This window comes from Lepisosteus oculatus, chromosome 16, assembly GCF_040954835.1.
Source record: "Lepisosteus oculatus isolate fLepOcu1 chromosome 16, fLepOcu1.hap2, whole genome shotgun sequence".
Classification (NCBI taxonomy): domain Eukaryota; kingdom Metazoa; phylum Chordata; class Actinopteri; order Semionotiformes; family Lepisosteidae; genus Lepisosteus; species Lepisosteus oculatus.
This window is the reverse complement of record NC_090711.1, coordinates 11,217,500-11,244,693: the sequence shown is the minus strand read 5'-3', so window position 1 is coordinate 11,244,693 and position 27,194 is coordinate 11,217,500. Positions and strand designations below refer to the sequence as shown.

Sequence of the window (27,194 nt, the reverse complement as noted above, 5' to 3'; positions counted from 1 at the left end):
TAGGATTCATTACCATATATATTTGGATTTTATTTATACATCACAGCCTATGTACCTTACAGCACTAAAACATCCGGACTGAGTAAGATTGCATGTCACTCCTCTCTAACTTAAAAACAAGCCTCTTGTTTCTTTTGATGTCAGGACACAATTCTGATTTCAAGATTCTCATTGATTTACTCATCTGTAAAGCCTCTCATTACTGCTGCTGTGCATTTCTGGTTTCTGGTTTCAAAGAACAGTAGGCATTTATGTTAGCAAAAAAGCACAGTGGACCTCCCACTCTTGTATGAGACGTAGAGGCACAACAACTTTGGCAAGGCTGTGTCTAAATTGTATTCCTCCAGAGCAACATACACTTTTTCTACCTGTCAAAGAAGAAAAACAACACACTCATCTTATGCTAATAATTTAAAAGTGAGCTTGAGTGATTATTTTAGAGCATTAATAAGCATGGCCTTGTAAATAAAATAGCTTTTAGGTAAGGCATTCTCACAAATCAATTTAAATGTTGTTTGAACAATTGACAGTGACATTGTGGAAAATTAATAGTATGGTTTAGCATACAATCACATGGTTGCTGAACATTTAGAAAAAAAATAGTACAGACTCAACAAAAAAAGAGATCCTTTGAGATTTACAGATAATTCGCTGTTCCTCACCTTCAGTTTACAGTTATCTGTTTCTTGTTTTTAAAGGAAAGACAAAAACATACAAAAGAAGGAAGTTAACTTTCTTCTTTTGCCAGGTGGTTTCTTTTAAAAACTGGTCAATAGGTAAAAGAAGCTGAAGACTGAACCCAGTTTTTCACCCCGCTGTAAAAACTGCTGTTATTGATCAATGTACAGTAAGTGGCCATTTGCATAAGACATAGACGTCTCTGACCCCATAATGAAAATCACCTTCAATTGAAGTGTTAGAAGAATTAAAAAGTAACTCAATACAAAAAAAACCCAACAACAATGTGATAATCTCTAATAATAAAACCTCTCTGACTGACATCGCTGAGTTAATGAAATCACCCCCTGAGGCCTTTCCACGGCAGGTCTCCCCATACTGCCTCTCCAGCACAAAAACAAACTTCCTGGCCCAATTATTCATCACTTACTTTAACCTTAGCAGTACTGTGTAGAGACACCCCTCCACCACCTTCAATCAGCAGACAACCTAAACGTGTATAACATACTGTAAGAGTTTATGTATTAGCAGTTTGTTTTCCTCTTGCAATGAAAAGTACTCGAGTGTTGTGATGAAGATCTTATTTGCTCTTCTCAGAGGGGTTCAAGATGGTCACAGGATCAGTCTGGACACCTGCATCTGACAGCCTTTTCGGTCCCTGTTTGTGAGCCAAAGACAAGGAAAGCAAATGAGAATGAGAAATGATGACCAATATTATATAGCTATAGTCTCGTTTCCATGTGAAAAAGTATTTCCATCCTTCTGTTAATTTTCGAAACACTTCATCCAATTTAGGGAGCCTATCTTGGCAGGGTACACCCAGAATGGAAAGCCAGTCCATCACAGGGCAACACACCAGGGCCAATTTTATAAGAACTTAATTAAACTACCAGCATATATTTGGACTGTGGGAGCACCTGGTGGAACATACAGACTCCACACAGACAGCACCCCAGGTCTGGAATTGAACCCGGGGCCCCAGCATTGCAAAGCAGAAATGCTAACCGCTGTGCCACCATGATTATGGCTAATAGAAACAAAATCCTGAAAGATTGAAAGAGTTACTCCAGTGGACAACTTCAGGATTAATAACCTGAAAAGGACCTGGGGACACAACTGGAAATTGAAAGGTAGTATATTTAGGATTTAAGATAGGAGACACTTCGGAGTGGTGGCTCTGTGGCTCAGGATCTGCGCCTGTGGCTGGAAGGTTGCCGGTTCAAATCCTGCAGCCGGCAGAGGAATCCTACTCCGTTGGGCTTCTGAGCAAGACCCTTAACCCTAACTGCTCCAGGGGTGCCGTACAATGGCAGACCCTGCGCTCTAACCTCAAGCTCTCTCCCCGTCTGTGTGTCTCATGGAGAGCAAGCTGGGGTATGTGAAAAGATAATTCCTAATGCAAGAAATTGTAAAGGGTTAATAAAGTAATGTTATTATTATTATTCTTTACACAAAGAATAGCAAGTATCTGGAACAAGCTGTACAACCATGCTGTTGGAAGTTGATTCCAAGAAACAGCTGACATCCTCAGATCAATTCAAGTTTACATCTATATTTATATTCATATGTGTGATACGATTTTTCTGCGTACTGTTCTGTTCTAGTTTGTTCTTTGTGTGTTCGGACTGTGAGTAGCTCTTTTAGTGCACCCCTCACTGTACTGATTGTATTGTATGTATTGTACTATTATTATTATTGTATCATTCGTTACACTGTGGCTGTGTTGTCTGTGTAAAGCTGCTGTTGCAGTGCAATTTCCCTTCCGGGATCAATAAAGTATCTATCTAATTAATTACTTATATAACTAGTATGTTATGCTCTTATGTTGAAGAGAGACAGCATTTGGAATCCCAATAATTATATCATAATAGTGTCCATTCCTGCTTATTATCTGGCATCACCTGTGGAAAGATGATGTCCAGTATTACTCCTTGGTAGAAAATAATGTCAGGTATAAGATTAGTCTAACACTACTGTACCTGAAGATAATACAAAGCCACAAAAATATAGTATTTAATTGTTCTCAAGTATGAAAACAAATTTTTGAGAGATTTGTGGATTTATTTTGACACATTAATTCTTATTAAATCTTAATTATCTAATACCCACACGTAAGAACCATAGGGCTATAAACCAACGAACTGATGTAGCCTATTTGGTATGTAAGGAATTAAATACTTTAGTCAAATCTTGTTTTAGAATGAAGGAACGTTACATGCGCAACAGTTTGTGCACATGTAACACATTTTTAAAATTAATTTATTATGTGACATAATGAGTACTGCACTGTGCTAATTTTTTCTCACTACACAGGCCTTTTGTCTGACACGCCCCGTAAGCAATTATTACAAATAAAACCACAAACACGCCCTTCTTTAATAGCATCGTTGTTCTACTTTTCCAGTGGAATGCTAGTACCGCCACCTAGTGGTAAATCAATAACAAATAGCGCAATACAACAACTGGTTAGCAAAAGAAGAATCTGCGTTCGGAGACCTCTATTCCACTACAAAAAAGCATATCGCTTAGCTACAAAAGAACTGGATCTGAAACTTCAGAATGTACAACTGAAGGTTTCTTTACATTCTAAACAATAGCCCCTACCAGAGTTCTCAGCTAAAAGCTAAAAATATTTACCCAGTGACTTTTTAATATGTCATCTCATAATACATGAACGTCTTCCTAGTATTGGAGAAAAAACACAAATATATTCTAATGTTTGCTGTTTGTATACAAAGATACAACTACGTGTTTGAAAAACCAAAAATCTTCTCCAGGGATTCAGAGTCTAGAGTCCAGTGTTAATAGATTTTTTTTCACCTCTTTTCTTTTGGGAGGATCTGAGTGTAGACTGAGGTTATTAAATTACTTAGACTGGCAGAGTGTTGAAAATGCACCTTAATTGCAGGGTGGAGTTCATCAGGTTCTGATCAGGGGGTGCCGTTTTGCTTTTTGTTAAAGAGTCTTTCTACATACATATTTTCAAAGGTGCATACCAGACACTGGGGGTCATCATTCAGAATGTGAAGTCCCATTTTGCTTTGTTCTCAAATGAGGTGTAATTTCTTCAATCTGTACTCTCTCCGGGACACTCCCTTTTCTATTACTTGAACATTTGTGATGCTAAATCTATTTTTATATATATATATCTAACAAGGACTCCTGGTGTTGTGATGCCTGGAGACTATGATAGGCGTGTATTTCTGTTCCACCTAGCAACACTACTTCGCACACGTTCGACACCAAAATCAAGCTGAACATAAATAAAAACAGCCCATTAAGAGCTCCACCCACAGGAACATGAAGGCAGATTATAACTTGCAAATTCTTGATTCACAGAGACAGCAGTAGACTGGGACTGTACAACAGCTCTTAGCTAAATTCTGAATTGAACACTGTAGCTCTTTCTAAGGTACCATTGGACTCACCGTGTCATTCTTAACAGTTTAATCCTTGCCCAGATACTCAGTATGGAGGGCATCCACTTCTTAATGATCTTAATGATCACCTTCAGCCTGCTCAAAGGTTATTAAGGGCCTCCAAAGTTTTTATACCCTTCTCCTGATCTGTGTGTTTTTACATCTTTGTTTTGAAAGATTCTTAGTCTTCATGGCTGAATCTTCAATTCAGTTCAAAATACTTTATTCATCCCCAGGGCGGCCGAATAATCTAACTTCTAAAGTTATTTTTGCTTTATCTTTGGTTGTGCCTCACTGAGGGACCTTACAGAAACAGGTTTATTTGTTCTGAAATCATGGGAACCACTATTGCTCCACACACACAGAGGTAATTGTATGAGATATGTGAATTGGCAACAGAATGTTTTGCCCCTGGTCTAACTTACTGTATGTTTACCAAAGGAAAGGAGGGGGATACTTGGCAATCAGCATCTTTTAGTTTCTGATTTTTCTTTGTGATTTGTGCCGACACGTACCATCCTTCACCTGCAACAGTGCTCAGTTTGAGCATTCAAGCTTTAAAAAAAAACGAGTATATTGATTTAAAAAATGTGTATACCTCATCTGTCATTCAGCGAAATTGGACTTCATTGGAAGGGGGGTGAATATTTTATAAGGTACTCTGTACATAGTGAATATAATCAATTTAACACATTTCATATATATATACACAGTATATATGGATATTATAACCATAATAGGTTTCAGAATGAGCAGTTTGTGAAACAGGAACCAGTGGGCACAATTGGAAGATATGTGGGAGTGCCTTCAATACTGAGAACAGGCATTTGTTTACCCAAAGGGTTGTGGAAGCATGGAACAAGCTACCCAGCCATACTGTTGAAGGAGATACCCTGGATTCTTTCAAGAAATATCTGGATGGCATCCTGAAGTCAATTAACTACTAACTAGTAAAAAGGACTCGATGGGCTCAACGGCCTACTCTAGTTTCTAATCTTCTTGTAATATCCCAGCGGCTCCCAGCCTAACCTGCCTGACACGAAGCTGAGCGCTGCCGACATACCAGGCCTTTGAAGAACATGCCAATGGAGTTCCTCTTCTCCACCTTCTTGGTGGGCTCCCGCGCTGAGTCGTCTCCATTCTGCGAGCCCTCGGAGACGGACCTCTTTTCCTGCGGGACTTCCAGAGTCTTGGATTTCGGGGTGGTCTCTGGCTTCCTGCTCTTCTTCTTTTCCGCTTCGGGGACGGGCTTGGCCTCCTCCTTGGTTTCCTGACTTGTTGCCTGAATTTCTACTGGAGCAGTCGAGGACTTTTCCTTCTTGGAACCAGGAAAGGAGAAATATGAACAAAAAAGGAAATTAATGAGGGAAAATACATGGTGATCAGAGGACTTGTTTACAGTATATAGAAAACTAACAGTAGATTTATTACACCAGGGCTACTCAACATACTGTATGGATCTTCCACTCCAATCCACTGCATTATAATCAGCGCAATAATAACAATGAAATAATTGAATAGACCCAACCTGAATAGTTTAACGTTCTTTTTGTGCAGATTGGAATGGGTGCAATTTAAGTAGCCCTGGGTTACAGATTTTTTTCCCCACATGTGGCAGGACAGCCATCCAAGAAAAAAAGAAACCAGAAGAGAGAACAGCAAGTGAAGGATCCCTTTTCTCCGCAAACGATCTGGAAGACGCTGCGCATTTTGGATTTGCCATAAATCCCTGGGCTGGTCTTAGAAGCAAACGAACAGAAAAGGACAGTGGAGTTCTGCTTAAATGAGAATAAAAAAGAGTGTCGAGAAAAAGTCTGTGAAATTGTATGGCTTTTCTAAAGAAATATCAAGCTCTGTTTATGGAACAGAAATCGTGACGGAGGGTTACGGACATGAGTCTTGCACTGTGGGCCTTCTGTAGTGCATATCTCTCATCCTCCTCCTGCCATCTAAACCCCTGCAACCCACTCTCAATCCTTGTAATACTTGCAAAGATACTAATTCCCTCAGCTACAAAAGCTACGCTCATCATACTCTGCATATCTTGTTCATGTCTTGCAAATCTATCTTGCATAGAATGTAGCTTCTTATTGCCTCGGGAGGGTCATTCTTGTAAATCGAGGCACTTCAGTCTTCTTTGGGACACACTTTCACACGTGAACATTCAATGAGAGCGATTGTTATCTGCACACGTATTAAAAGATGCACGTCAGCATGCCTTGTCATCTTTTCCAGGAAGTACAAGATCTTTCCTTGAAAAATTCTGATTGTTCAGAATAGCAGCCTTTGTTTCCATGCAGTTGTGTCATCAGGCAAGCTGTTACTTAAAAGCAGGCAAACAGTTTCATAATGCAGCCATGGCTACAGGTGACCTAAACTGTGAGAAATCCCATTAAATGCTGGATTTCAAGAATGAATAATACTCATCGTGAGTGAATCTGTGCCATATATTGCTTTGGTAGGTGTTGGGAAAAATATTTCAAAGTTCATATTATTATTATTATTATTATCATCCCACTTAAGTTATTTTGGTAAAATGTGAAGTTTGTTGTTTTAACTTGTGCATACTCTCAAATATACCACCAACAGCATGCTCAGCTAAAGATGCAGAATTATTACTTTTAGCTGCTAGAAAAGTGACAGACACAAAATAAACTCCTTTGGGAAACCATGAAGCAGAATCAAAGATTTGTTTTAATATGAACTCTTGGATATAATAACATTATTAGAAAATAATGACAGCATGGTGTGGAGTGAGTTTTAAATATCTGCTTGGCGTTTTAAGGCATCACAGACGTTTCCTAAATGTAACTGGATTTTTTAAAGTCACAGTTAAGGTTAAAAGGGAACACTTAGTCATTTGCTTTTATTTTATAAGACTTTGCAGTTTCTGCAAAAAAAAAATATTTCTGCTTATAAATACATGTAGCTTTCTAAGCTGACTGAATATTATTAGAAACAAATATTAAATTCAGAATTTCAACAGCATCTCATCTTTTGTGTGCTTTTTATTTTTCCAATTTGTTTTTTTTTTTAGGTTTTAAGACAAGTCCATTCCTTGTGCACAAATGCACAGATCAAATCACGAGAAGGGGTCAACAGGAAGCTCACATTATGCGGGTGCAGCTCATTCAATGTGGTTTTCAGAAGAAGCCCCTATGGTTAAAAACTGACAACGGTGCTACAGCGTGGAAAATTCACATGAGAATGAGACCGTCAGGGTTCAGACCAGCGCCTGTCATGTGTAAGAGCCTTCAGGAGCCAATAGAATCACGTCACAGGATCAACAAATATTTGAAGTTTATTAAGCCACTCTGAACTCATTATTTGACTCAGACAGAAGAAAACATGCGGAATCTATCCCTCAGGCTACCGCCTATTCAGCATGAACGTTTTGTACTCGGTTTGACTGGTACAGTTTTCACTTGTAAACTACAAAAACATGTAATAAACCCATTAGCTAGAACGAAAAAAGAAAACAAAAAGTAAGAAGAATAAGATAATAACAAAGACCACCACCAGGGACCTCCAGGCAAAACTGTTCACTTACTGTTGGATCAGAAACTTTGTCATTAACTTCCGCAGAATCTGTTTCACTTTCCTCCTCTTTGGGGGACTAAAATCACAAAAGTGAATTGTAAGATAAAAGGCGCAAAATGAACGAGCCAAAGGAGAGCATCTGCTTTGATGCTTTTATTCGAGTACCTTGATTAAAAATAGCTGCAGCTAGTTTCTAAACAAATACTTGATTAATGTCTGTGCTTTATGTGAGTGGTCCTTCGTAGTGCATTGATTTAAGTTGTTTGGTCCCGAAGAATTAACAATACAAGAGCTGACCCTATGAGGGTCGCCTCATAGTTCTTCGGAGACATCTAGTGGTGAGAACGTGTACAGCGAAGGCAAACCAACAATTACGAAGGTATCTGCCTTATTTTGTTACTTCCAAGTCCGTTTCTCCATTTTGCAAAAAAAAAAACACTTTTGTACTTACTCTTGGTTAACAAAGAGGATACATTATAGTCCCTTTGTATCCTTACCTTTTGTTTAAAAAACGAGATGAAATTCGATTTTGAAGACTTTTTCTCAGCTTCTTCGTTTGCGGACAACTCGGGCTGAGTGGGAGTTTCTGGGGTTTTGGAAATATCAACTTCAACCTTCTGAAAATGAAATAATAATTATTTTAATAATTAAAAAACAGCTCATGGATTCTTTCGGTCCTTTTTATTTTGCAGTAGAGTTCCCTTCCCATTTTCTGCACATGAATCTAAAGATTTAAGGATTAAAATCAAATCCGTGAATTAAAACAGTAAAAGGGATACGTGTCCGAGTATTGATTTGAAATTAGCTGGAGTTCTTTTGGAGGTAGCAAAAGTCATCCAAAGTCTAAAGCTGAAATAAAAACCTTTCCAGCTGTGAAGCTGTTTTTTTTTTTGTTTCTGTATATTGAATAGTTTGGCAAATTTCTAGAGGTGAATTAAAGGTTGCCCCTTTATTAGATGTGTCCAACATTCCCACAGCTCAGTGATATCCATGCGAAATTCTAAATCGTCTACATGATATCTCGCTTGAGACCTTGTAGACTGGACAAGGTCAGATATCTGACACACATCAGGGTTTCTCTGCTTGTCTTCTTTTGAGCCTTCTGTCTGTTACAGTTGTGTTAATGTTTACACGGCTGCCTGTTTGAATCTGGTGGGCCTGTGTGCAACTTAAATGCCTCAGAGTTCATTGTTCCTGCGGAAATGGTTCATTAACTTAAAAAAAAACAAAAAACAATTTGAGAAATTACACATGAGTCTAGAAAAAGGTGTAAAGCAATTTTGGATTCTTTGGCATGAAATGTACAATACAAATGCAATAACTATTCACTTTTATCTTAACTTTTCTTTTTAAATTTTTAATATCACTAATTTGTGCGAAATCCAAATTAATCCAAAACTGAAAATCTAGTTTGGTGTATTTTGGAAGGGAAATGGGGTGAAAATCAGTTTGACGTAAAATTCTGAATCTGCTTCTTACTTAATGGAATATAAACTGTTTGGTACAAAGTACTACAGTAATTTACCAGTAACAGCAACTGAACAATGCATTTGACCAAGTTTAGATATGAGCTGTTTTTTTTCTTAACTTTAGAATGGTTTAGCACATGAATGTAATAAAATTTGACTAATATGACTTAAAATGCACAATGAATCCAAACTGTAGAAACAATGAGGCATTCTAACACATTTGCACATGATACTGTAATCACATCTCATGCAAAATGCTTTGGAAAAGATTAGCGATTCGAGAGAACCTCTTCCCACACATGGCCAAAAGTAAGAAAAAGAGCAAATTCAGAAAGGCAAAGAAAACACATGGCATGCTGGAGGAGTTGGTCTTCCTCGGTTACCTTCTGATCTCCTGCTGGTGATTCTTCTTCTATCGTCTGTAGGGATGGTAAATTGAAGAGGTATTTTAACCTTGAAACAATACTCAACTCTCTGGGGTGTTGCAGTGAATGTCTTAATTATACAATGCCACGGAATGTAATAGTGATTAAATTAGAAATTACAAGACGTGTTACTGGAACAAAATCATTCCACGCACTGATAGTTTGCTGTGTAAAAAACTTGCTGTGTAAAAAAAACAACGTTTTCTAGTATTCTAGTAGCACAACGGATATTAAAAAGCCCACATAAGCAGTTTGCTTATCTTAATTTGAAATATCTGCTTGGGTCAGCTTTATTTATTCCCTTTAAGACTTTGATAACATCTGGCAGTTAACGCTTCTGGTTCCCAGCTCCAGGATCATGGGTTTGATTCCAGTCTAAGGCAGCCATGCCGATGGGGTGTGCATGTTCTCCTTGTGTTTGTGTAGGGTTTTACCATGTGCTCTGGGTTCTTCTCACCTCCCCAAAACTGGCTTGGTTTAATTGCTGTTCCTAATTGTTCCTTTTTCTGAGGCCTCGTAGACTGGCATCACATCCAACAGAAGACAGGTTGCGTGCTCTAAGTCATGTCTTGTGCTTGTTCTTCTGGGCCAGTTTGCTATGACCCTCACCAGGATAAGGGGCTTTCTGATAGTGTTTGGATGATCAACGTTTCAACTTTTAATAAGACTGCAATGATTCTTCATCCATCCTTCAATTCTTCAGCTCCTCCAGATACTCTTTTTTGGATTTCTAAGAGTCTTCCATGACCTCTGAGTAATGTGCATGCAATATTCCCAATATGGTTAAACTATGGTATTCTACAATTTCAGCATATAGAGTCTTATTTTTAAGACGGGTACAAAGCAGGTTCTGTTGATTAAGTTTTGGCCAAAATAATTTTTCAAACACGACAAAGAAAAAAAAAAGATCTGCGTCCTATTGTGAAACGTACAGTTTACTATTTGGATATGGTGGGATGTATTCACAAAGGTAATTCAGAAATATTGGGTGAAGAATCTGTGCCTACTCGTATTTCTCCACCTTTATATGATTATTGCTGGAACTGGAGAAGTAATTGCAATACATTGAATGCAAAACCCTTTCAGTTTGTTGCACCTGATCAACAGCATTTTTTCTTTATATCCAGTCTCCTTGTGGCATTCATTTCTTAGTTCTCTTCTAAACACGTATGAGTCAGGTTCCAATAATTTTAAATAAAATGTATAGTATGTCTGCATGTTCTCCCCATGTTTGCGTGGGTTTCCTTCAGGCGCTCTGGTTTCCTTCCACAGTCCAAAGACATACTTAGGTAGGTTAATTGGCTTCTGGGAAAATTGATCGTGATCTGAGTGTGTGCATGTCTGTGTCTGTGTGTCTCCAGCTCTCCCGTGCCCCTGTACTGTATAAAGTGGTTAGACAATAGATGAAGAAATAATTGCTGGAATTGGAGCAGTTGGACCATGAGGTTGCATTCTCCTGTCTGGAACTGGAGAGCTGCAGGTGCCTTTACTTTTTAATCTTGCTTTAACTCATCCCCTCCTTACACAGGATGTAAAAGTGGGGATATTTTTTTTTAGTGTGGTAATGAAAAACAATTGTATGTAGAAAATCGTTATTTTCATTGTGTGAATATTTGCCAGCAAGTATGTTGATTGCTATGAAAGGACATTTATGGATGTACAATGTTGGTAGTGGAATGTGATTTAGAATTGTGTAGCTAAGTTTGCAGAGTTCCTTAAAATAGATAAGTCCAGATGCGTGCATATTTTAGCATCGGACAATGTGTGCATATGGTTTTGTTAAATAACCTTGATTTCTCACAAATGCTTCTGGTAGGGCCAAATGAGAAGTTTTTTGTGTATTTTCTGTTTTATTTCAATTTATAAACAACAGGTAGGTTTAGTGATAAAACCTTTGTGGAGCTGTAGGTTACCTTTGGGCGGAAGAGTTTGCTGAAGGGGCTTGATGTTTCCTTGACCGGTTTCTGCTTCTCTGCAGCCACAGGCTCTGCAGTTGGCTCCTTGGGACCTTCTTTCTGGGCAGCTTTCTGACCTTTGGTGGCCGAATCACCTTTGCTGTCCACTTTAGGGGCTTCTGCTGGTGTGGTTGCCTTGGCAGCTTTGACAGGTGATGCAGCATCCACTTCCTGTACGCCCTGATCAGGGAAAAGACATTATAGCGTATCCTGTGCTCCTCACCATGGCAACCCATGACCAACCCAGGAAGAAAATACAGTAAATATTTTCCTCTTCGGTGTCATGTTGAAAAATAAAAAAGGAGATATACCGGTTCTGAGTTTGGCTGGGGAAGCTCGGTGCAACTTATTGACTTTTGCTGTCTTTAAGTGCAATAAAACATCAAGTGATATACAGTATGTAGAATACCAGCCTGTCTTGTTTATTCCTTTTAGAATTCCTTTTCTTTCTCTGGGACTCAAATCAGTCACTAGAAATACACAATCTCACAATCCAAATCACTTTCAGCATTCTGAAAACTTTTGACTTAACATTTGCTGCTAATTTTCATGTGAACATATAATTTAGAATGTAGAAACTTGCCACTAGTGTACTAACAGTTTTGTATATCATGCTTAAAAACATATTGATATTATGCATAATTTATTTTGCTTGTTAGCAAACAGTAATAGATAATAGTTACATAGCTGTGTCAAGATGGAAATCTTTGAGAATTTGTTGTGGTTTTTCTCTTAGTAAATCAGGCAAAACCTTGATATCCAATGTGTGTCTATATAAAATTTTTGATGCATGCAATGTTTTATATGATCAGAAAAAGTAATCTTAACTTTTCAGTGTTTTCAGTTCATGGTTGTAAATACTTACATTTGGTTTTGTTTGTGGGATTTCTTTCACTGAAGACTGTTGAGCATAAAAAGAAAATATAATTAGAAAAATAGAAGCTTATTTGTGGTAAGTTTATGTTTACATTCTGTTATTCATCTTAGTTTGCTTTTTTCCTGACAGTAGCTTCCATATGTTCCCTTAAGTACATTCTGTGCGGGATGCATGGTTCCTTTGTGTTTTGAAGTAGCAGCAAACAAGTCCCATAACAATGCATTTTTTTTATAATACTCTGTCATCTCTGTACTGCATACCTATCTTCTATTCCTATAACAAGACCCTAGAAATCACTGCAGTTGCAGCTGCTCAAAATCCATGTTTAGTTTTGTGAAACAATCAAGTCACAGTTAGATTGTGCTACTTTGTTTTTACTTTAGGTTGTCTGATGGACCATCACAGACACTGAAACATTGTGCTGTCACTGCCTTTTTGATGGTGTGAACACTGCAAACATGCCTCCAGAAAATTTTTTTTGGTCCAGGGCTTTCCAGATAAACAACTAGATATGCTTATATACAATAGAAGCAAACCTTAGCTGAAATTTCCAGGACTTCAATCCAAAAGTATTATTCCAGTGTTGGATTTTACGATCACTTCGTAGAAATGGTTAACCACACCATTGGCTTATGTTGTGGGCTAACAAACAAGAACATAAGAAAAATCTCTTAACAGTACCTTTTGCCTGAAGAGCATGCTGAAGGGACTAGGTAAAGAGTCTTTTTCGGTTTTCTGTTTGGTGGAAGAATCCTGCTCTTTGGATTTGGATGTATCGCCCTGCGCCTCAGTTTTCACTGTTGTTGGAGGAGTTGACTGGACACCTGAGGTCTTCTCCATTTTCAGCATCTTCTGCTCCTTCTCAGTGTTGGTCTTTCCTTCTGGCACCTCACAGGCTTTCTTCTGCACATACGAAGATGGAAGAGGAGAGTGGATGGGTTTCTACCTATTGTACCTGGGATCCCAACCACATTGACAGTGAGATCAGGTGCTCAGTCCGCAAACAGGGAGGGATTGCTTTTCTGTGAGGCGTTTATGATCGTGTGCTTTGTTCTGGCCAAATACAGACCTGCAGACAGACACACATGGAAAAGCAAACAGGACAGCACCGTGTGCAAGAAGGATATGCAAATTCACAGCCTGAGCATTTCTTAAACAATAAGAAATGTGCTTATGCTCTTTTTATTCTAGTTTTCTATGAAAGGACTATGACTTCTTATCCAATTTTCCAATGGCCACTGAGCCCCCTATTAGCCCCTCCCCCAGGAGGGGAGAGCCGCCACAGAAAGACTGTCACTAGGCTAAAGCCTAGCAGGGTGTGAATGACAAGACACATGAATGAAAGGGTGGAGATTCTCATTAATTGTCCTTTCAAGTTAAACACAACCTTATTTCTATTTACCCATTGATTTTAGGAAATTTTAGGAGGTGAAGATATTGGAGTCTGTCATAAGACTTTTTAGGCCAGTTCAATGTCAGTAGCCATGATATGCTCTACCCTTGGTGATCTCTAGATTCTTATGGAACCATTTTTTGGGCGTTGTAATGAAAAAGTCTGCGAACAAAGCTTTGTGAAAATTATAATACTTCTAGATACTTCTGTGGTTTGTTAGCTGTATGATACTTATTCTTTTATTTGTTTGTTCCTTGGTATGGCAGTTTTCTAATTGCAACCCTTCATAAATTGCTTTCAGTAAAGTTGTGAGATAAAGCACAAAGTAAATAATAATAATAATATGTTTTTTTTCCTCCAGTACTCTTAATATGCCTGCTTGTAATAGTGATCCATACTCCTGGACAATCATTCCCCTTCAGTTATTGAAAGGCTTAATTTGAGAAATTGAGAGAAAGAAGATGAAAACTGGATAGTAATAGGTTGATCAATGACTTTGGTTGAGTTTTCTATTCCATCCATATGTAGAATCAGGTTTCATACTGTTGTTCATGCACTCATAGGCTTGTGTACAAGTGAATGGCTCCTTTTCTCTATAATGACATTCAACATGTCTATGTCCATGGTTTCCATGGGCTGGAATCTGGTTTCCAGTCATTGTGTTAAGTCCGGCTGGTTGTTAAGTTAGGTGCTGTTGTTGAGCAATGTGCATATATTAAGCTCTGCACTCTGCAAACCTTGAAACCTTGAAACCCTGAACTCAACCTGACTGATATTCTCTGTAATCTTAATGCATTTAAAGCCAAGAATGGGAGGCATTTCTTTACCCAAAGGGATAAGGGAGAATGGAGGAAATTACCCAGCCATGCTGTCCGCCTGGCTCCTGTTAAGAAATGGCTGGATGAGATCCTTGGATTAATTAGCTGCTATTTACCAAATGAACGAGAAGGGCCAAATCACCTCATCTCTCGTGTAACAGTTCTTACACATTTTTTTTCCAGGGCATCTGAGGTTTATATTTTCGGGAATTAAATATCCAAATCAAAACACAATATGCAAACTAAGAATCTTATTGAAAATTCAGTCGGTTTTTCTTCAGGTCTCCATCATATTTAAATTACCTTTTCGCTATGTATTTTAGCGGTCTCTTTGGTAATGCTTTCATTGCTTTAGTGCATGCGGTTATTTTATAAGTATAAGTTTATAACAAACGTTTTGATGAGTGCCTTGAATGTTTAATGTAACCTGAACCTGAAATCCTGCCACAAGCAGTGGAATGTGGAATGTCTTATGTAATTGCTGGGTATGAAATCTCAAAAAGCCTATCATTCTGATTTTGATATCTGATGGATTTCTCCTAAATTAATCAGTGTATAAAAACTGATTTTAAAAACTGTACAGTTTACCTTCTCCTTTGAGACACCTGGAGACTCAGGCTCTGCTTTGGGAGTTTTACTTGGTGTCGCCTGGTGTCAGGAGAAAGAAATCACAACACATACTCTATTATACATATAGTGCAATATGTGTTATACATATGTCAGCAGTACAGGACAGGGACAAGACAGCACACTTCACACACAATGCTTTTCTACACCTCCTCAGACCTATAAATGGGATATAAAGAAACGTAAAATGTGAAAGAAATTTCATCTGCTTTGATGTTTTCCAAACAACCAAATAACAACATTAAAGAAACAGCAAGTGTTAAAAAACTCATAGAAGAGACCTCAATGGTTTTTTAGCTGAAACAAGCTTTACACAATGAAATGTGTGCCTTTAATTTTTCTATTGACCACATTGTTGAGTGGAAATATTCAGCTATTATTTCATCTGAGATTGAGCTCCTTCTCAAAGGAGCTTTGAGAAGTGAAGTTAAAATCTGCCATGCTAAGTATATTGGAAAAAAGTGGAGTGAAGTGCATCTAGGGTTCACATTTCAGATAAATGAAATGAACTATAACATATATTATATACTGTATATTATAACTATTAAAATGATATATTATTGCACTGAAGTTAACAAGTGTGTATAAAGACCTTCATGTTTCCTACATTTTATGTAAAAATGCGGGATTGTAGAATCCTTAGAGAGCTAAGAAAATAATAAGTATGTGTTCTCATGCTAATAAAGAACTGAAGGAATTTAAAGCATGTTCATCTCCCATCCATCTCCCTCCCCACCCCCAACACACATCCAGCTAGCCTCTATGCCCCTGAATGAATACCACACATGTATTCTCTGTTGTCTCTGCTATAGCACTCCTGACAAGGCATCAAGACTTGTTCTTTTGTTCCTACTGATTTCAAACTCCTCTCACAGGCTCTCCATGCACGCTGACACTTCAGAGGTAACAAAAGGTTATTGCACTATCTGAATCTGGTTTCTTTCTACACATAGGTTTGCATTATTCTAGCACTATGCTAGACCAACTCTGTAAAGGGAGTCCAATGGCAGTCCACTCACTTTGGGAACCAACACAGTTCTTTTTATAAAGTCTAGATGGTTTAAGCTTCAGAAACTTTCCTATTGTACATTAATAATTTCCTTTCTCAAAATACTTGGATGAGACACAGATGAGAGCTACCCTAACCAAAACAAAGCAAGCTAACACAAGCAATGACTTTGATCATTTACAGTAATATACATGCTGACATCACCTGAAGGTCATTGTCGTGGATTTACCAGCTCCTGTCATTACTCCAGGATAATGTTACCGCTGCAAATTGGATATGGTGTGGCATTGTATAAGCACTAATGACACCAAATAACAAGACGAGGTGGAAACTCCATTTGTAGTTAGCTATGAAACTATAAGAAGTATGTGGATCATCATAAGGTTGTTCCACACTCCATGTTTGATGGGAATATTTGTTTATACATTTAACCTCTTCTGTATAGATGGAAAATAAGCTCTAGGACCTAAAAACCAAAACAGGTATTCCTCCAGTTTTGATTAAAAAGGCATTTTTCTTAAGACACTTCTTAAGCCGTTTTTTTTTTCTCTGATGCCCTTTGAACCAGCTAATGTTTGGACCACAGTTTCTGACTAGTACAGTGCTAAAACTGTTTTTAATCTGTCAGTTTTGATTAAAAAGGCATTTTTCTTAAGACACTTCTTAAGCCATTTTTTTCCTCTAATGCACTTTGAACCAGCTAATGTTTGGACCACAGTTTCTGACTAGTACAGTGCTAATGATGGAGCTATGGAACAGCGTTTTTCTTTATTCTGGAGAAAGTAATTAAAATAATCAGCTAAATGAAGCCAGAGGACCCAACAAGAAGAAATACCAAAAGAGCATGACTTACAAAAGTTTTGAAAAAATTCATAATCTTCTGTGGCTGATCTTCTCTGGCTGCCCCCTCCTTTGTACTCTCCACTGCAATGGTCTCGTCTTTCAGGGTGCTGTCAACTGTCACGTTTGTAGAGATGGGAGTATTCACGGATTTACCTTCTGGATCTTGAAGTGCTGTCTCTGTCTTCTTTACGTTTCCCGGCTCCTGTTGCTCAAGCAAAGAATTAGTGTACTCTGGAGCAACAGGGATGATTACAATCTATTCGCTTTGTAAATCGTGGCATTGAAACGCGAGCACACATTTTTCATCCCAGGCCACAGCCCACACAAACACCCAACAATTGCTCTTTTATTAATCTGCAGTGTCTCAGCTTTCTATTACTATTCAGAAATGTTGCAGCTGGTTAGCTGCACGTGCTCTAGGCAATGAGGAATGCAAGGGCATTTTCCCCAAAAGTTTAGCTTTAAAAATCAAGTGGCCTCAGTAGAGTTTCTTAACACCTAACACTGTAAGTAATTTACAGACCCTGATTAGCACTAATCTTGGACTACTGCATAGTAAGAACATGAATACAGGCATTTGTAAATTCAATCCTGTCCACACTAAGAGCAGAGCATAGATTTATAGTGTTTTATTGAAAAGGATTTGCTGCTTGAAACAGAATGTATTTTGTTGGCTTACACGATAGCATGTGACTCTTAAAAATGTCTGTAATAAACCATAAAAATGAAAATTTGTATCATTCCGCACTGAGCTTGTTGTTACAATGGAGTTCTTTGCAACAATACTTCATTGTCAGCTGTAAACAGCAGCAAAAGGAGGGAAAGATTTCTTTTTATATTCAGGTTTTAATTTTCACTGATGAGACATTTTCGATGGACCTTTTTAAAATCACTGTTTATTTCTTTGGACAAGCGTTCTTACAGTCTGCGCAATCTTCCTGCCATTCAATAAGCACATCATTATTAGAGTGATCCTCCCTAATCTTTAATGCAAACACACAGGCACAGGAGTCCGACTCATTTGCCAACACTTCTGTTTTCTCCATTTTGCAATTTGGATACATTACGGTACTCAAATAAACAGATTGGGCTGCAGGCAAGAGGTCTCTGATGGCACAGCCCACCAACACAAATTCAAAAGAGATGGTTTCATTTCTTTAAAATATCAGTTGCTGAAATGTTTTTTTTGGAATTTGGCAGGGCTGTTGACTGCTTGTAGTCATACAACTGGGGAAACACAATCTTTGCTTTTGATTACAGTTACAATTTAGGTTTATTATCATTGTTGTTGTTTCATAAGCCTCCACAAGAGGACCAAATTGGGAAAATCCCTGATATAAGTAATAATTAATTCCGGTTTTGCGTCTGCAAGTCTTTTCATTGCATTTGAATTGCCAGCTGACAATAGACAAGATGAATAGCTTTTTAAAGGCATTTAAATCGATCTCTTCTCTGCATTGTGATATTCCTGCACGTCGCTGTAGTTGACTGCACTGTGTTTTTGCAGTCATGTGCAGCTTTTTACCACCGAGGACTTCGTTCCTTTATCCAGCAGTTTGATGGACCACTCTGCTGAGCAATTCACTACGTGGCTTATTTAACCCCTATGAGTTACCTGTGAGTTGCATAATCTTTAATTATCAGTTACAGTGGAGAAAAGCGATGAGCCTAGGGAGTGATTAAGATTGTTATTAAATTTTAACAGCAGTGCACTTACAGTCTTAAGGCCATTGGTCAGCTGAACTTCTTTGGGGGAGCTCTGGGGTGCCGATGCACTTTTACTCTCTGAGGCAGCAAGTGGCTGCTTAGGCTTTTCGTTCACTTTGGCCTTCTCTTTGTCACTCTGCTTGAAAAGTTTATCGAAGAAGCCGGTCTTGCTCTCCCCGTTCTCCTGCCCCGTTGCCTCTCTGGGTGGCGGATCTCTGGGCGGCAGATCTTGGCCAAGCTTCCCATCTTCTGCCTGGGCTGCGCTCTGCTGCGGTGGGGTGGGCTTCAGAGAAACGGTCTGGTGCACAGCGGGCACCGTGCCACTGGGGGGCTGGGGTGATGAATCAGTGGCACCCGTGGCTTCAGCACAGACTGGTACCGGCTGGGAGAATGACAGTGAGAAACTGGATTTGGCAGCTGGCAGCATTATCTTGGCATCTTTCCTGGTCTTGTCCCCCTCTTTTCCTGACCTGGAGCTCCTCTCCTTTGTATCCAGCGATGAGGGGAGTGCACTGTTCTGCTGCACAGCTGCTTCACAGTCTACTACAATAGAGAGGAGGTCAATTATCGGATTATCTGATTCGATGGAAAACATTTAAGATTTAAGACATTGCACAATGCCGGCATTAATCTAGCAGCTCACAGAAGAGTTAGAAATGATTCAATAGCGCAACCAGAGATACATACTCTAAAATCATCTTAGAATCAACATTCGTGTGCTCAACTAACAGGATAATTGAATGAATCTGAAGGCTTTGCTAGCTCTGTAATACACATGATAGAACGATATTGTTGTGTACCATGGTATCTGTGCTCGAAAGTGTAGTACAGCCCAGAAAAATCATAAAGGAGCATGAATCTGTGCATACAACACAACATGCTGGGTAAACTTTGCACAAGCATGCCATTGTGTCCTTGGATCTGGAAACCGGAAGAGTGTGCACGAATATGTTACCTAGTAAAACATAGTAACATAGTAAAAACCAAAGTCCCTACTAAGTGCCATCTTAATGGTTTAATTGCTAATATTAGTGGCTGAGAATTGCTACGGTGGTTTAAAATGAAAATGGCCAGCATTCAACAAAAAAATATTTCTTTGGGTTCAAGTACTTCTTTTAAAAATAATATGTTCCTGTTGTACGGCACAATCTGAATATTACATATCTATATAGTTCCCACAGAAAATACAAGAAAGATGTTTATAAGAACACTAGATTTGTGGAGAAAAGAAGTAAAGCAGTTTTACATGAAGGCCATGAACACTGACATGTTATCAGTGTAACTTATGGTTATGTTCAATATTTTCTGTTTTAATTTTGTAAGTGATAAATATTTACCCAAAACCTTTAAAAATGTTCTGGTTGTATTTTCAACACAACTAAAGTGTATTTCAATTATTGTCGTTCAACAGTGTTTCTATAATGTATAGATATTTTTACAATAGACTTCAAATTGCTTTTGCTTAAACATTAGTTATCGTGTCTGAAAAAAGCAGTTTTCCAAAGTACTTTTGTATAATACTTGCATTATACAAATATACATTATGCACAAAAAATGCACGGTACTTGGTATATTAAATTTGCAACACTTATATGGCTTCACTGCTCTCTCAAAATCACTTCTAATTTACTGTCCTTTCCTTTCTGCGACACATTATTTCCAGAGCAATTTACAGTGCACTTATAATGTGCAGTGGAAAAGTTCTCCGTGTTTACTTAGGGGGTGGTGCCTCTTTAATGTTTCAAATGATGTTTTTGCAGCCCGCAGTATTATTTCGTTCTTTTAATGAGTCAACAACAAACCCCATTGTCTCAATAAACCATGCAAATATTGTCTTATTAACCCCACTGTTTTTCTATTCTATAAGGTTGTATAACTCAAATAGACTATTTACTACATTTAATTAAAGGTTTTGTGTCACTACATAGGCCATTATAGAAAAATGTGACATGAGTTTAAAAGTAAAAATCTTCACTGCATTGTTCAGAATATTAGTGTAAATTATCCCATGTTAGCAGTGCAGACAGCTGGTGTACACAAACAATTCTATTTTGCTTTAGCAAGAATTAGGGGGTGGCAAACTTTTTTAAAAAAAGCACTGCCTGCTTCCTGGCTCATTGATCAATGAACTACACAGGCTAAAAGCTTAACATCATTAATACTGAGCAAAGAATAAGAAGTGAATGCTGCTATTGTCTATGGTATTACAGAAAGGCACACAGTAGTAAAAAATTAAATACTTTCAGTGTGCACACACTACAATGGTCTACTTCATCATTTAATAAAATTAGCATTACATCTGAAACACGTTTCATTTGCAGTGCAATGCTTAAAGCTTTTTTTTTATTCATAGTTGTATATGCAGTATTGACAATAGTAGCAATATAAAATGTATTGATAATAGATTGTTTTGTAATGTTGTATTATTACAATGCATATTGTGTCCAACATTTTTGGTGACATACAAGCTACTAAAAAGTATCATACCAGAGCCCTGATAAACAAATATTAAAACACAGTGTAAATGTGACATTGTTTGAAAAAACTACAAACTAGGAAGGAGTCTCTTGAATTTCAAGGAATTGTCCCAAGATGACAGGTAATTAATCCTCACCGCTTTTGTTGGGAAGGATTTTGAAATGATCACCTTTTAATGTGGGACAAACTGTAGGCCTGATGTATCTGTAAAAAATGTGAGCACTTCTGGAAATGCTGAAGAAATCTGGATATTAATATTTTTATCTAGTGTAGTGTTGAAAATAAAACACTGCTCCCTTAAAAGCAACTTCAGCTTGTATATTTAATCAATCTTTACTAAAGGAGTTTCCAGCTTGGCTTGGCAAAGCTCATGGGCCTTTGGTGCAGCTAATTCTATTGCACACCTGTCAGAGAATATCTTGGGTGAAAAGAAAAACAAAGACAGTATAATAAGATTCAGTGTTCATGATCATTAGGAGATTTATTATGGCACACCTATCTCAGATAACATAAAGGAATATTATTTTAACATTACAAGAAATGCAGTTTTATCTATTTGTTTTAAAAACGAATCTTATTGATATTATTCACTGGTCTACAAAGCTTCAGATTTTTCTGTTTGGGATACAATATGGTGCAGGTTGGATCACACTAGTCTTATCTCTGGTAGATTTAAGTTGTTTGTTCATGGGACTGAAACAATGGTTCTAGAAAGAGTAAAACAGGGTTTCAAAGAGACTCAGCTTTTCAGGAACCATTGCTTTGATACTGCCAATAAAGGTCAAATTAATTTGTTTTAGGTGAAATGTTTCATCAAGAAATGTTTTGGAGATTTAATGTATTTCTAAAGTATTAATAGAGTGATATAACTAGGGATATTTGCAGAATTCAATTAATTACATTTATCATCCTTTGCAAAGGTATTAACAGTGCACTTATTATCAATTTATCCATCCATCTGTCAATATTCTAACTGTTTCTACCAATGCAGAGTAGTCAGTAGCTAACCCGGCAAGCAACAGGAGCAATGCATAGAACACTCTGGGTGGGGAACGTTCAGTACAAACTCCCCACAGATAGCAGCCCAGGTCCAATACTGAACCCAGAATCCCGGCGATGCGAGGCAGCAGAGTTAACCACTGCGCCACTGTGATATCAATTTAAAATATGTCATTTTGCAATCCGTAATCTGAAGTATGACCAAAACAGGTTATCTGCCAGAGCTCTTGTGCTGTAGCTGATGACTTGTAAATGTGATCTGAGAAAACTGCAGTAGTTATAAGCTAATAGTGAAGTAGTAGGTAAAGGCCTTTTCAGAGATTACCAAATGTTCAGTATATGTTGCTTATATCAACAAATAGTTACTGGTAATGGTATCTCTGCTTTTTTAAAATCCAATTGAAAATATTTACATAAGGCCAACGCAAACAGGAGCTTTACCAAGTCAGTGCTAACACCCAGATTTTACACGGAACATTCTTAGTAGCTCTCGAAGGTTACAGTAATTAAAGATAACTTAAAGAAACAAATTCACTCCACCTAAATAACCTCATCACATGTTTCCAATTGAGGAATCCTTTAGAAATGATGAAGACAAGATAAAGTAATCTCTGGAAGATTACTTTTACTGTTTGCCTTGAGTTTCTGTATTATAGAGAAGTTCTCTAGAAGTGCCAAGTTCTGTCTCATTCAGAATTGCAAGGAGTTTCTTTGTTTAAATTGTGTGTGCAAACAAAGAATATGCAATGCACTTCTGATTCAGATAGGACAGAATTTCCCTATTGAAAGTAAACTCAAGAAACTTATCTCCAAGTTGTACTTATAAATTGGAACCCTAAATTACTGCCTAAATTACTTATTATTTAGTTAGAACATATTAATTACACCTTGTAAGGATGAATGGACATACAACTCTTGAAGAGACAATATGACTGGAAGATAAGCTTGGGGGAATGCTCTTTATTGTCAACAGACATTGGAATACATATAAATATTTCTAAGGCTATATTTTTAAGCCTGGACAGGCTTGAGTGAGCACATGGATATTGTCTGAACCAGAACTTCACAAAATTCGACATCTCTGCAGGCTTTTATTCCAAGTGACAGGAAATATGTGATGTAGCCAGTTTCATTATTTGTTTTTATGTAAGTTAATAATGTTACATGTTTCACCCAAAAATATTTCTCAGTAGTAATGTGTCTGCCTCTCATGATTCTGTAAATCCAGTAGCCGTAACATCACTAAAACAAAATTGAACAGTCAGGTACAGGACACTTTAAATTCAGGGTTTTTTTTTTTGTATCGGCTAAACATGGTCCTTTAAAAAAGCAGAGGCCAGACTTTCTGTGTAAGCATTTCTGTGAATGGAAACCACACTTTGAGACTTCTAGCTGTGTAAACTGCATAGGAGCTTGTTTTTGAATTATTATGCCTGACTAATTTGAATAGCAATCTGAAGTTCTCTTCATTTGCATCATGTTGATTGAAATGTGTGGTGCCCTCGGTAAAATAAGGTCTGTCCCTGGAAATGTGATGGTGAGTAGGGTGTATCTTACTAAGACAGGTAATTGTTTAGGTCAACATTAGAGCACACGTCAGCATTGATCCACTGACAAATACAGTAAATACAATTGAACACATTTAATAATAAACTAGTGAAAAACCTCTGTTTTTCCTCATCTATTAGCTGTCAGTTCTGATGTCCATAGCAATACTTAGAAAGGTAACACATACTTAGATTTGAACATGTTAAAAATGATCAAAAATGAGCAATTTGTCTTTGATGTTTCTGATATTTGTGTGTAATGCATTGCCGTGCTTGGGCTTGTCTTGCAAGGTCTTACCCTGAGCTTGAGCAAGCAGTTTCTCATTTCATCGTATGCTTGTGGCACCATTTGCACCACTGCCATGAAGCAGTACTGCACTGACGTGTTAACGAATGCAGTGAGGAGCGACTATTCTTTAGCATACATACCCACATCACCAGTTCCATTGAGGGAAATTGTTAAAGGTTGGCCAACGATGCCTCCATTCTGAAGCTTCTGAGGAATGGGCTCTGCCTAAGACAAACATATTCATAAATCTCAGGATCCCAGCTCATTTACTTCTGATTTGTAGTGCTGCATGAAAAATTAATTATCACAAAATAAATGCCTGTAACATGGGTAGAGTCATGTGGGATTGTTATGAGCCTACTTTTGCTTTTCTGTAGAGAAACAAAAACATTTTTTTTTCTCCAGGCTTGATTAGAATACCATCTTCTTTTATGCCAGTTTCCCTTTACTTGGGTATTTATCAGAAAACAGTGGCAGTTGTCATTACCTTTTCATACCATGTGTGCCTCCTAAAAATGTCTTCTCCAAGGCATTTGTTCTGCTCTGTCTGATTTGTGTGATCAAGAGAGGTTTTACGGCTGACTGCAGCTCTGACTAGCAGTTTCAAACAAAATGACAGCTTGTGTTGCCACCACATTAAGAGGAAGTGGAAAAGGAAGAAGTTGCATTAATACCTGTGAGTCCGTTCCATTTTCTACTGCAGTTTCAGGACTGGACGATTCATTACCCATCTTTGTATGTTTGTTCAAGAAAACCCTGTGGAGCCGCAGAGAAAACAGTAATTCAACACCAGTCCAGCTAAGGTTCTTATTAAGAGCAATACGTTCTATCAATAAGACAGATCGGAGACTATCTTACAGAAGATACACTTGTCAACTTAATTCTTTTTTAACTTTATCTTGTGGTGGGGATTTTTGCATGGTTAGCTGCCTTAGGTTCTGCCTTAGTGCACAACCAGGGTTCCTGCTGTGTTTGTGTCTCCTCCAGTTTGTGCTTGGTTTCGTGGAGCATGTGTAGTAGTGTGCAGGCAGTTTGTTTTACTGTGACGGGATTTTGGTACTACACTTTTGAATATATAATTGTGATGAGAGAATTGTGTTGGCCAAATACAAGAAATAGAAGTATTACTATGCAGCAGGTCTGCCAGTTGATGAGAACAAATACAGTATGCTAATTCTTATCAGATTTTTGTTATTTACAGTTGTGTGTAAGCATGCTGCACCCTTATTATAACAAGGCTCCCTCAAGCTCCTTCTGAAGCAGGAAGTGGAACATAATACCTCCTGCTTTTGTAACAATTAACCTGTAGTGATTGCTTTGTTGTGATCTGCTATATATTCTACTTTAAGAAACGCACCAATATTTATGTTTTGCCTTTCATGCAAAAAAGAAAAAGAAAAATGAACATCTCCTGGAAAGTGTTGCTTTACTCTTGTATTTTACAACGTGAAAAATAAATCAGAACTTTAAATTCTCTTACAGAGGAATCCATACAAAAATTCCATGTACAATCGCTACATGGAAAAAACATGAAAAGAAATACATAATGATGCCGCCTAGGAACTAAAATAACCAACGAAATAAATGCTTAAAATTTATCTTACACAACATGAGTAAAGCACACAAACACACGAATAGTTGTCTTGAGTTAAGAGACTGTTTTTTTTTTACCTTGTATCATTTCCTCTGGGAGTATCTCTTACATCTCACAGGCTCTGGCTTTTGTAATTTTCTGGTTGGAACAACTGTCAGAAGAGGAGATGAGATTACAGGTCACCTTTATCCTCATGTGGATGTTCACTTGCTGTTAGCTGTTATATTAGCTCCAGTCTCTCTGTGAGTCACAATATGAGTAACCTGTCCAGGACACAGAAAATTCCTTCCCTTGTTTGACTGCAGGGGTGGAGCTCCCTGTTATTGATCTAGGAACTATCACTTTCACACTGGTCCAACAGCTGTCATTGACAATTGTTTGCTTGTTTGTGTACATGGTGGCTTGTTTTCTTGTACGAGGGAAAAGCTAAGATGTTCTCATGCTTGTAGTGTAAAAAATGTCAGTCATTTCCCATAGATCTTCCTCCATAAGCAATTCCACTCCTGATTTTCTGAAAGAAGCTGCGGACATTTATATATGCAAATTTAGTCAGAGAAAACATTTAGAAAAGAAATGTTTGTCTGTCTTTGAAATTGAAAACTACTTTTGGGAATGATGTCTGTCTGAAATGGTGGGAATCATTGACATACATTTGACTAGAAAAATGTTGAATACCCAGAGGATCGACTTTCTGCAGCCCCTGTGGTTTTGGGCATTTTGGCCGATGCAAACTTTACATGTGACAAGAGATAAGAATTAGAAGCCAGCTTTGTGTCTGTTACCATCATGGCATCGTGATGTGCCCTTTGACACAGTGGTGATGCTCATGTGTTTCAGTAGTCAACTGACAGGTAAATGCTATCAAGCACAGGAAGGTTGACAAGCGATATTTAAAGGAGAATTCAGTGAGTGTTTTCAGCTTGCACAAAATAATCCAATTTATTTGCATCCAGAAAAAAGTTTTTAAGAAGTGCTACTTTTATCAGTTTATTCTGAAATGTATTTGAATAGATAAAGCACATGGTTTCCCTGGACATCACTTTATCTTTGATGCATTTTCAAAGCTCCAATTCCTGTGTAGTTTTGATTCTGTGATAATCGTCTTCCTGTTCATCTTATGAATTCATCTTTGACGGTTAAAGGCATTCTTTTTGGAGAAACAAATCCTGCACATCGCTGTAGCACAGACCCCTGATTCAAACCACTCTCTGGCCTCTAACTCAGATTCTTTACATAATCACTTTGTTCTTTGGCTGGAACCTTGAAACAAGATACACAGAATTTCTGTGCTCTTTGACAGAAACTGGTGACTTCACGATTTTGCTAACATTGTAAAACATTGAAAACGTAAAAAATAACTTCAGCAACACAAATAGCAAGGCTTATGGAAGTTTGTGCCGTAAGCCAAATTGTCATTTGTAGTTTCTAAAGAATGTTTCAATATCTAAACATATTGAAACAAAAACTGTTGCAAATTTAATAGCACATGATGACTATAGTTTATTGTTATATATATCTTATTCTTAC

The 27,194-nt window shown here is 37.8% G+C and overlaps 1 protein-coding gene across 7 annotated transcripts; it reads right to left on the bottom strand.

Annotated features, from left to right (window-relative positions):
* On the bottom strand, window positions 1-25,903 carry bcas1 (brain enriched myelin associated protein 1). 7 transcript variants are annotated; one of them, XM_015364719.2, is made up of 14 exons: window positions 25,745-25,903; window positions 24,748-24,829; window positions 24,214-24,298; window positions 18,771-19,303; window positions 17,064-17,255; window positions 15,163-15,222; window positions 13,045-13,266; window positions 12,352-12,387; window positions 11,445-11,666; window positions 9,490-9,525; window positions 8,135-8,254; window positions 7,648-7,713; window positions 5,161-5,415; window positions 1-1,336 (listed from the first exon to the last, which is right to left on the bottom strand). In XM_015364719.2, the coding sequence occupies exons 2-14, from the start codon at window positions 24,802-24,804 to the stop codon at window positions 1,259-1,261; spliced, it is 1,962 nt and encodes a 653-aa protein (XP_015220205.2). In that variant the 5' UTR covers window positions 24,805-24,829; window positions 25,745-25,903; the 3' UTR covers window positions 1-1,258. The 7 variants fall into 7 exon arrangements, with proteins under 7 accessions (XP_015220205.2, XP_015220207.2, XP_015220206.2 ...); XM_015364721.2 differs by having other exon boundaries at window positions 5,161-5,412; XM_015364720.2 differs by having other exon boundaries at window positions 18,771-19,300.
* Between the last annotated feature and the right edge of the window lie 1,291 nt (window positions 25,904-27,194).